The sequence below is a fragment of the Populus trichocarpa genome, chromosome 3 (genome assembly GCF_000002775.5).
Source record: "Populus trichocarpa isolate Nisqually-1 chromosome 3, P.trichocarpa_v4.1, whole genome shotgun sequence".
Taxonomy (NCBI): Eukaryota; Viridiplantae; Streptophyta; class Magnoliopsida; order Malpighiales; family Salicaceae; genus Populus; species Populus trichocarpa.
The window spans coordinates 3766665-3777662 of NC_037287.2; the positions used below are offsets into that span (position 1 = coordinate 3766665).

At 30.7% G+C, this 10998-nt stretch overlaps 1 protein-coding gene across 4 annotated transcripts; it reads left to right on the forward strand.

Moving 5' to 3' along the window:
- Positions 1-2983: 2983 nt before the first annotated feature.
- On the forward strand, positions 2984-8491 carry LOC18096716 (uncharacterized). 4 transcript variants are annotated; one of them, XM_024596621.2, is made up of 10 exons: positions 2985-3566; positions 3807-3945; positions 4117-4194; positions 4462-4825; positions 5009-5121; positions 5310-5474; positions 5648-5787; positions 7761-7823; positions 8017-8109; positions 8195-8491. In XM_024596621.2, exons 1-10 carry the CDS (start codon positions 3478-3480, stop codon positions 8352-8354), a joined length of 1404 nt encoding a protein of 467 aa, XP_024452389.1. In that variant the 5' UTR covers positions 2985-3477; the 3' UTR covers positions 8355-8491. The 4 variants fall into 4 exon arrangements, with proteins under 4 accessions (XP_052307762.1, XP_024452389.1, XP_024452390.1 ...); XM_052451802.1 differs by lacking the exon at positions 7761-7823 and having other exon boundaries at positions 2984-3566; positions 5648-5743; positions 8195-8212; XM_024596622.2 differs by lacking the exon at positions 7761-7823 and having other exon boundaries at positions 8005-8109.
- The last annotated feature ends 2507 nt before the right edge of the window (positions 8492-10998 follow it).

The following is a 10998-nucleotide window of genomic DNA, read 5'->3' on the forward strand; positions in this document are numbered from 1 at the left end:
TTCATTGATTTTAAAAATATCTCATATCATTTTATATTTTGTTCTTTGTTAGATTTAACTTTTTAAAAAATATATTTTTTTAATTAAATTAAATTAATTTCTCAATTTTTGTTTTAAAATATATATCATACAATGTGTCATCATCTCCATTTATTATAATATTTTTTTTAGGTTAGAAAAAATATATATCTAACCTACAACATAATGTTAAGCAAAAAATTATTTTTTTTAACTCATATTTTTTTTCAGTTATATATATCCTTCATCATTTGATTTATTAAGAGATTATAATCCTTTTTTTTTTTGTTTCTATATGGTTTATTGACTAATTTTAAAAATAACATGGTTTATCTTGGTGTTTTTATTTATCGTTTATTGTTAATTTTTTTAATCATATTATTAAATTAACTTGGCTTAAGCTCATATTTTTTTCCAGTTATATCCTTCATCATTTGATTTATTAAGATATTAGAATCCTCTCTTTTTTTTCTTTGTTTCTATATGGTTTATTGACTAATTTAAAAAAATGACATAGTTTATCTTGGTCTTTTTATTTATCGTTCATTGTTAATTTTTTTAATTGTATTATTAAATTAACCTGGTTTAATGGATTTAATCAAGTCAATGACCAAAGTCTCAAAGTTTTCTTTCTTCTTTAAAAACATTAGTATGAGTCGCGTCATAGCGAATAAGTTTGCTTGAGTCACTTTTTTTAGACTTTTTTTTAAGTGAAATTTTTATTTATTTTGGGCCTTCAATATTTGGTTAATTAGAATTAGAGTTCCTAATTTATTTTAATTTGGATTTCATGGTATTATCACGGACTTATGCCCTTGATCAAGAGTATTGCGGGTTAAGCATGATTGGCCTTGGTCAATCTAGTATGTCGACATCTCAATATTTATTGAAAAAAATATGTCATCCAATATATCACCAGCTCAATGTTTTCAAAATTCTTTGTCCATTATACATCGAACTTTTTACTTCCTAACATTTAAACTTTTTTTAAAAAAAACAAGTCATAATAAAATGATTTGACCCATATTGTAGTGCGAGCAAAAAAACTAGTAAAGAAACTAAAAAGGAAATGCCATTTCCACGTAGAAAAGATGATTTTATAAAATTTTCTAATTTGTTTAATGTAACTATGGCTAATATGTAATTTTTTATTTTTATTTTTTTCACAATAAATTTTTTGTTTAGATTTTTTTTCCTTTTATTCTTTGAATTTGACATATTTATCATTTTATACTTGGTCTATTTATCAATATTTTTTTATTATCTTTATTCGTTTGTAAGTTTTCTTTTTTTTCTTCACACTTTTTGTTGGAAAACAAAGTTTTATTTTTTGTTCTTTACACTTGGCATATTTATCATTTTATATTTTTCCTATTTACACTATTATTATTTTTTTTATCTTTATTATTTTGTAATTTTTTCTTTTTTTCCTTGCACTTTTTTGGAAAAAAATATTATTTTTTATTCTTTATACTTGTCATATTTATCAATATACACTTGGTCTGTTTATCACATCTTGATAACTCATCAATGGACTTAAAAAACCATACAAAACCCTGAAATCAATCCAAAAAAAAATCTTACTAGGCTCAAATATATTGTTTTAGGCAATTTAAAGGTAAAAAAACATATGAGTGGAACTCCCCTTAACAAATAAAATCCGATAACACCAAAATTGATCATTTAAACAGTTGTAATAAATGTCAATAATAATTTTTTCTCTTTACCATTAAAATCCAACTATTTTCTCTTTCCTCTCTCAAAACATGAACTAACAAATGAAAACAAGTTTTGGAATAAATTTTTTTATATATATATTTTGAAAACCAAAGGATCCAATATTTATAATTTAAAAAGTATAACTTCTAAAATAAACCAGAGGATCCAATATTTATAATATTTTTTTTCTTATCTTTCTTATCTTTATTCTTTTGTAATTTTTCTTTTTTTTCTTCACACTTTTTGTTGGAAAACAAATTTTTATTTTTTATTCTTTACACTTGGCATATTTATCACTTTATATTTTTCCTATTTACACTATTATTTTATTTATCTTTATTATTTTGTAATTTTTCCTTTTTTTCCTTACACTTTTTTGGAAAAAAATATTATTTTTTATCCTTTATACTTATTATATTTATCAATATACACTTGGTCTGTTTATCACATCTTGATAACTCATCAATGGACTTAAAAAACCATACAAAACCCTGAAATCAATCTAAAAAACAAATCTTCTTGGCTAAAATATATATTTTTAGGCAATTTAAAGGTAAAAAAACATGTGAGTGGAACTTCTCTTAACAAATAAAATCCGTTAACACCAAAATTGATCATTTTAGCGGTTGTAATCAGTGTCAACAATAATTTTTTTTCTTTATCATTAGAATTCAATTATTTTCTCTTTCCTTTCTCGAAACATGAACTAACAAATGAAAACAAGTTTTGGAATAAAATTAATTTTTTTCTTGAAATTTTAAAAACCAAAGGATCCAATATTTATAACTTTTAAAATAAACATTTTGCTCAAAGTTAGAAAAAACCATCCATTTTCTCCTCCTCTGTAATGTTACTTTTTCCTAACAAATTAACTTAAATTCACTATCAATTTTGTTTTATAAAAACGAAATAAAAAATTGTGCTGGGATAGGAAAAAAAAGTAAATAATGAATAAATCTAAGTGATGAATCCTTATTTCTTGTGTAGTTTAGTGCCTGTTTATTTTTTTATGTCAAAAATATTTTTAAAAATATTTAAAAATTTTGTATTTTTTAATTTTAAATTAATTATTTTTTTATATTTTCAAATCATTTTGATATATTGATATTACAATAATTTTTTTAAATAAAAAATATTATTTTAAATATATTTTCAAACTAAAACAATTTTAGAAACAACTTTTATCATTCTTTCAAATACTGTTTGAAATATTGTTAAAATAATGATGAGGCGCCCATGACCCACCCACCCCAGGGTTACCAAATTAGGGAGGGAGCAGCAAGCTCAGACTCACTGCCTTTCACTTCCTGCCTTCTTCCTTTTCTTTTCTTCTCTGGATAGATAGATAGATAGATCACACCATCATCATCATCAATTAGATCATGGATTTTTGCATTCAAACCCACTCATCTTCTTCTTCTGCCTCCTTTTCTTCTTCACCTCTCTGTAATTCCCACCTGTTGTCTTCTGGAAGTAAATTGATCACAATCACAGACACCACGGCCATGGCGTCGGCGTCGTTGTCATCATCATCACCCTTCTGCGTTTCTTTTCTGTTCTGTGCCATAACAATCACTGCTACCCATAATGCTCTGATATTTTAATAATTAATATTACATTTCTTCTTCTTCTGCTTCTTGTGTATACTTTCTTGGGTTTTCTTTCTTCTTACACATTTGTTTCTTGGAACCAATTTCTCTCTCCAATCCAGTAGTAGTATAGGAGGAAGCAGGCAACAAAATGCTGCGTGATTCACTCATCACTGTTGCTACTGCAACAACCATGCCGCCGCCACCACCAGCACCTTCATCTCATGTTTTGCCCATCAGGTAATGATTAACATTGACAATGGTTTCTTTAATTTGTCACTTAAGCCTATTCTTGGCTGCTTGATTTATAATTTTATGCTTAAATTTGTGCCCCATCTTCATAAATATGAATAAATATTTAGTTTTCATGTATGTATCTATGTACTTGAATTATTAGAGAGGTGAGGAAGAAGGAATTTTTGTGGTATGCAAAACCTCAAATGTCCCTTTATTCTTTACACAATGATCATATCATATCAGGTATGATCATGATCAACACCGGCGTTGGAGGAGAAGAAATGGGAATGTTATTGTTTCAGTTTCAGCTTCAGCTACCCCTCTTTCAATCAATCAGACGACTATGGACTCATCTTCCCGTCGTCTCAAAACTTATCAGGAGGTTGATTTGTATACCATTTTAACATCCTATCTTGCCTTCGTCGTCGTCGTCATCATCCTACTAATTTGTTGTGAAGATATGTTACGCTATGTTTTTTTGGTTGCATTAATGTCTTTCTTCACTTTTTCTAATCTTGCTACTTATTTTTCATCTTGAAACAAATGCTAACAGGTTGTCAAGTCCGCAAGGGAAAAGTTCACCCAGGAATTCTCCTTCCAATCCAAGGACAAAGACATTTCTCTTGCTAAGGTATATATGAATTTTGATGATGATCTTTCCTTCTTCATTATTTTTATGATCATAACTTGATATCTGGTGATCCGTTCCCTTTTCTTTCCTAATTTTCTCTCTTTTGTGTAACTTAACCAAGCTACTTGTTGCAAATTGCGTGCAAGTTGTTGTGTTATTATATATCTTTACGTATCAAAATCTTGTTATTTCTTGGGATTAAATTGATTGAAAGTTTCTTTGTTGGGAGATTCTGAATTCCAGTGTGTTTTCTGCTGGCTGGTCTAGGCTTTGCTGTACATTGCATCAGAAGATGAGGCATTTATCGCTCTCAATCAAGAGATGGATGCTTGCTCACTCCTGAATGAGAAGAGAGATGTTTCAGTTGCATCGAATGCCCAGGAGTGGGATTGTGTGGAGCAGATGCCTTTGGCTGGAAAGACAATAAGCGAGTGGGTCAGTGAATTGGACAACATCACCAAGGAGGTCGAAGCAGAGCTAGTTTCAAGAGACATAGGTTGCCATTTGGTTGAACTTTTGGATTCAGTGAATCTAGTCCTTTTTGAGTTGAGAGGCTTCAAAAGATCACCTGTTGTTGTAGATTCAAAGTATTCATACTTGCACACAGTATTAAGCACCAGATGTGGCAGTGGTAAAACTTCATCCTTTTTATTTAATGCATTTGTAGCTAGTTGTTTTATTGCATTGTTCTGGTTCACTTCGTACATTGGGGCTCTTGAATAACTTTCCTATCTGTGATATATGCTTTATTGCTGTGTTCTTTCATTCTGTGGGTATTCGCCACAATCTGATCATATATTTTCCTTCTTGACAGCAATTTTGCTTAGTATAATTTACATTGAAGTCTGTAGACGACTTGATCTGACCATTGTGGGATCTCGAGTTGGGGAAGATTTTTTGATATGGCCCCAAATGGGGAACCCAGAGGTGCTTAAATTGTTCATGCTCATCTTCAAAATTTAGCTTGGCAGCTCATTGTTCTTACTAAATTTATTCCGTTCTAATGTGTCATTGAAGCATTTCTTTACAATCTGTGGATGACATCCTATTGTAAAACCTTATTTTTGGACAAACTTCAAACCAGATTTTTCTCATTTTGCTTCTCCTTTCTGTAGGAGCTCTTCAAGGTAACTTCAGGGCACAGCTTGTTTGCAATTGTCAACGGAAGGTGTGTTGAGGACCCTAGATCAAAGGCATCGGATTTAACTGGAAACTCTCTTTTGGGACTTGAGATAGCTACAAAACGAGACATTATAGGGATTGCTCTGGCCAATTTGATTGTGAGTTCTGATTTCTGGAATTTCATCAAATACTTTCCTGTCTTTTACATTTACAAGATAACCAATGCACTCATTTAGTCCCTTTTTAATTCTTCCATCATTAAGAGTTATTTATTCTCTAAATATGCTTCCTTATGCCCACTTGGGATAAACTAAATCTTAAATTGTGGCAGAGGCTTCACTGGAAACGTGCTTCAAGATCAAATCCTGGATTGATGCTGGCTTCACCACTTAGGCATGCTCATAATACTGATGAAAAACTTATCAAGGTCCATAGTTCAAGTATTCCTTTGCTTCGGCCTCAAGATCTTAGGTAGTTTTCTTATGTATCTATATGGATGTGTCTGTTATCTTCATTTTCTTCAATGTTTCTGTGGGCCACGTAGCCCTTATCTTCAAGCTATTTATTTTCAGATTATCATAAAACAGTTAAGCATGTGACATGGGAACAATAACAGGACAACAGGTTGAATTGTTGATTCTTATAATCTTGATACATGCATCAGTTATGCTGCAAATGTAAAAATAATAATAGAAGAAAGCAGCATACTGTGTGTCTGGATCGTACCTAATTAACTTGTGGGCTACATCTTCTTAGTGCCAAATTGTAATTGCTTTCTTTTCCCATGGACCATTCCCAGGGCTTTTGCAAGTGTTGTGACATAAACAGTATCTTGGTCGAAGCATTTTATGCCATCAAGATGGATGGGGTTTTAGCTGATTTTTTGGTGCTATTGTTTCTGCCCATATAGTCTCTGAGATTATTGAGCCAGTGTCAGTGTTTCCTTTTTTCCTTCTGGTGAGGAATCTTTGTCACTCGAGCAGAAGAAAGGGCTTTGGAAAGTTTTTTTGAAGTCTTGATGCTTTTTAGTTTTTGTCTCCACGTATCTATTTGGCACTGCTGGTTCTGCTTCTGCTCTTTTCCCCCTCTCTTAAAAGATGTGATGCTGCATTGTTCTTATCCGTAACCTTGTTTTGGATCTTGTGTCAGTTTGCCATTTTCATGTCCATTTTTTCTTTCGAGGATGCCTTATTATTGTGTGGTTGTGTAAATCGGATGACTTTCTTCTGTGAATTTTGATTTGTTAGTTCCAGGTGTTGTTTTAGAGTCTCTGCTGCCCATTTCCCTGTAAGTCCTCTTGAGGTGGCTTTTCAAGTGGCCTTGATTGCCCTGTTTGGTATCGTGTTATCTTCTCCAGTGTTGGTTCCTCCTGGCATGCTTTGCTGTGCTGTGCTCGTTCTCTATCCTGTCTTCTTTAGGACATCTGCTGGTTTTGTTTTTGTGTCAGATGTGGGTCTTGGTGACTGGTCTAGTTGTTGTCTTGGTCTTGGCAGTTTTCTTTGTATTCTTTGGGGTTTCTTCTGCTTCCTTTTGGTAGTCTTTCCAGTTGGCTTTGTGGCTGCAGGTGACAGGAGTCTTTTTCGCTTTTGCATGGTTGTTAGGCTAGTTGTTTTTTGTTTTTTTTTTTTGTGTGGCTGATTTCTTGCTTTATTGTTTGCCGGGTCTCATTTAGTCATTTACTTATTTGCTAAATTGCCTTTTTACTGCTCAGACTGTCTTTTCTAATCCCTTAATCGTCAATTAATAAATTTGATCTCATTCACCCAAAAAATAAAAACATAGATGGCATGATGACGTGGTCTTTAAACATGTTACCTTTTTGTATTATTCGAAGCCTCTTGCTTATAACCTGCAGATGCCCTTGTACTATGAAGAAATACTTGATTTCATGAATAGCACTTTCAAGGTCTGTCCATTTGACTTGTTCATGGAACTAAAGAAGCAAGATTAGAAACTGTGTTTCAAGTTTCAACCTTTGGTTCAGGCTAATTCTTTCTAGAATAGGAAATGCATTCTACTTGAGCACAAATTTTACTTGGCTTCTTTAACATATTCCTGCCTTTCATTTTCTGGGGAATTGCTCTCTTTTGGGATAGTGATATTTTATTTCTGTAGGATCATGAGATGACATCTAAATTAAATCTGCTTGCATGCCATCTACTCATTCTCAGAGGATTAGAGGGTATATTTTAAGGATGTGACAAGCATCTGCTTGTTTTGATTTGTTTTATTACATTAAGAGTCTGGAAAATAGTTTGTTGTTTGAGATCCATGGTTATTGTAACCCATAAACTGAACTGTGATTGGTAAGGGTGGTTTATGCATTTAAACTTTATGATATTTACTACATTATATTCTGAGGTTGCATGGCTGCAACAGTCACTCTTCTTTCGGAAGTTGCTTTTGTACTGTTTTTTCATGTCAATCTAATTGGCAAATGGCAGTGGCAATGACTACAAGTTCATGTCTATCAGCTATGGTCAGGCTGTAAAATGTTTCCATACAAGGTGAAATTGGCCCTCTCTTTTCTTTTCATAATGAAAAGTGTGCATGTAAATTTGGAGTTCAACTTAGAGCTGCGCTTGCATCTGAACATTCTAAATTGGAAGATAAACTATCTAGCATTGCAATTGTTATATTAGCTCTGGAAGATAAACTTCCTTTCATGCATACCAAACTGAATTACAGAATTCTTCACAGGCTGGCTGTCATGGCTTCGGAAAGATTGTTGATTCTGCAACCGCATAATTGGGCTTTGAGGAGAGACCATGGCATGATGCTGTACTATAACAGGTATAAATTTGGGATCTTCATGCCTTGACAAAAATTGCAACGCATTTCACTATGGTGTGGTTGAATTAATTGGTTGCAATTGCAGGAAATATGGTCAGGCAGTGCAAGAGCTTAGCATTTGCATGGCATTTGCTCCAGAAGAAGAGGCGAAAGTCCTAGAAGCATTTGTTGAGAAATTGCACTTGTTGCGGCTTGAATCATCATGGAAGTCTTTGGGACACACTGGTCAGCTAACAGTTCCTTGAGGTGTTTGTACATAAGTCTCCCTCCCTCCTCCCCTTCTCTTTGTAATTAAAATGATGTTCCGTTGTTTGTTGCAAGTGTGTGTATGCGCATGCGCTCGTGTATGTGAGATTCATATTATAAACCTGTCTGAGTCAAATATGGTGGTTTTAATTTAATTAGATAGAAAAAAAATGATAGTAGATGAATCAAATTTTTATAAAAAAATGATTATAATAACATGAGGAAAAATTATTTTTTACAAAAATGAACAAAAGATGTATCTCATTAATTTACAACCCATTCAATATAAAAGAACAAAGTGGGGTAAAAAAAGACAAAAAAAACTGGTTGTAGTTAAATTGAGTTAACATGATAAACTTGTAACTTCAGTAATCAAGGCTGAGTCAACCTGTGATATTTTGTTAAACTCATGATCTAGATTATGAGATTGAAATAACCAGGTAAGAAAAATAAAGAGAATTATAAAGCCTTCTTTTCTTTAAAAAAAATCATGTTAATTTTTCAAATCTATGACTCTGGTTATTAGACTTAAAATACTTTATTTGAAAAAAAAATTGAAGTTTAATTCTCAATCAATCAAATATTGAAAGATGAAATTAAAAAATAAAATTTAGATATACAAAAGGGTTCAAAAAATAGCAATTAAAAGAATAAGGATCAAGATTCAAATATCAAATAAATTTTATATTTAATTGAAGGGTGAAATTGAAAAGAGAAATCAATTTAGCAAAAGAACCCAAAACAATTAAAAGAACGAAAATCAAAATTGATATAAAAAATAAATTGTTGATTGAAAGGTGAAATTGAAAAAATAAATAAATTTTACATAAAGGTCAAGAAAAAAATTAAAAACCAAAACTTTGATTGAAGGGTAAAAATAAAAAGAATAATAACTTTTCCAAAAGAGTTAAGAAAAAATTAGAAGCCAAAACTTTAATTGAATGGTGAAAATAAAAAGAATAATAACTTTTTTAAAAGGGTTAAGAAAAAAAAATTAAAAACCAAAATAATGAGGATCAAACTAGAAAACATAATAACATCAATTTGGATTGAAGGATAAAATTAAAAACAAATAAAATTTTACAAAAGGACTACGAAAAAAAATAAAAATCAAAAGAATATAGACCAAGTTGAAAAATATAATATTTGTAAATTGAGATTGAATGATAAAATTAAAAACAAATAAAATTTATACAAAATGACTAAGAAAAAAATTAAATTAAAAGAATAAGGACTAAAGTTAAAATACGAACAACAAAGAGGGCAAAACTTAGTTTAATTTTTTAAAAAAAATATTTTAAAAAACACATAAAAAAGCATGATTTTTTTAAAAGGAAAAATCACACAAAAAAGAGTTAGAAAGAGCCCGCGCATAGGTCATTTTTTTAAACAACAACTTGTCATCCGCTCAATATTTTTTTGAAAAAAATATCTAGACGACGTGTCACCTAGTATTCTATAGATTTTAGCTATTATGGTGGCTGATAAAACAGGATCTATGTTTGTTTGACTCAAACACTTATTTTTTAATAAATTTTAATCCAAAACACCTAGAAAAAAAAATGCCTAAACTCTTTGACAAACCCACAGATAGCCTTAATAAGCAAAAAAAAAAAAAAACAAAAATTAGAAACAAAAATTCTTTCCAAGCTTAGATTTGTTTTTTAGGCAATTTCAAGGTGAAAAAACATTTAAGTAGAACTCCTCTCATCAAATAAAACCCTTTGACATATAAAACAACCATTTTGGTGGTCGTAATTGGTGTTATCGTTGATTTTCTCTTTCTATTGTTGGAATCATATGTTCTCTCTCCTCTTACAAATTAGGGAATAAAATATAAAAAATGAATTTCTACATCAAAATTAATTTTGCAAAACTATCAAGGGACCGAATAGGTGTTGTAACAACCTCGATTTCCTAATCCTTTTTTTCGCAATATAGTGGGAATTTTCAGGTAATATATATATATATATATATAGGTTCCACCAAAATTCAGTCTCCCCGGAGGTCCCAAATTATCGACAAAATCATATTACACTTCTAATTTTAATTTACATCTCGATCCAATCATCTTAAATCTCAACCTAACTTATGATCATCAACACCACATCTTATTCAATATCATATAATGTAATTCAAATAAAAGATTCAATTTCAACTATAAACATACACGGTTAAATAGGTACTAGAGTTACAAACATTAGATTAAGGTCGTACATTCAAATTTATGGATTAATATTACATTTCAAGTTTTAGAAGGTAAGCTTCTTAATTTATAAGTAATTTACATGGTCAAAAGCAAAAAATAACTAAATCAATATCACTCCTAACATGACCCTGATGGACCTGAAAATAAAAATTAACATGTACACATAAATAGAAAAAGGTAGTAACAACCAATAACAATAACAGGTAATAATCTCCATGGAATTTCTTTTGATATATAAAATTAGGTATAAACCTCTTTTACAACATATACTTTCCATCTATTATCAATATCCATCTAGTATCCTATCTCATTTGCTCAACGGTTTGCGAACACTATCTTTTTATAAATCAATTATCACTTGATACCAAGATATTCCTCTCTTGGTATCATTAATTTATCTCATTCTTTTGGAATAACTAATCAATATTTTCTCT

What these genes read in the sequence shown, in the direction of transcription:
- LOC18096716 (XM_024596621.2), top strand. Translation starts at nt 3,478, where the DNA reads ATGCTGCGTGATTCACTCATCACTGTTGCTACTGCAACAACCATGCCG. An exon ending in AAGACATTTCTCTTGCTAAG is followed by an intron (nt 4,195 to 4,461) that starts GTATATATGAAT and finishes TGGCTGGTCTAG; the next exon opens with GCTTTGCTGTACATTGCATC. An exon ending in CCCAAATGGGGAACCCAGAG is followed by an intron (nt 5,122 to 5,309) that starts GTGCTTAAATTG and finishes TCCTTTCTGTAG; the next exon opens with GAGCTCTTCAAGGTAACTTC.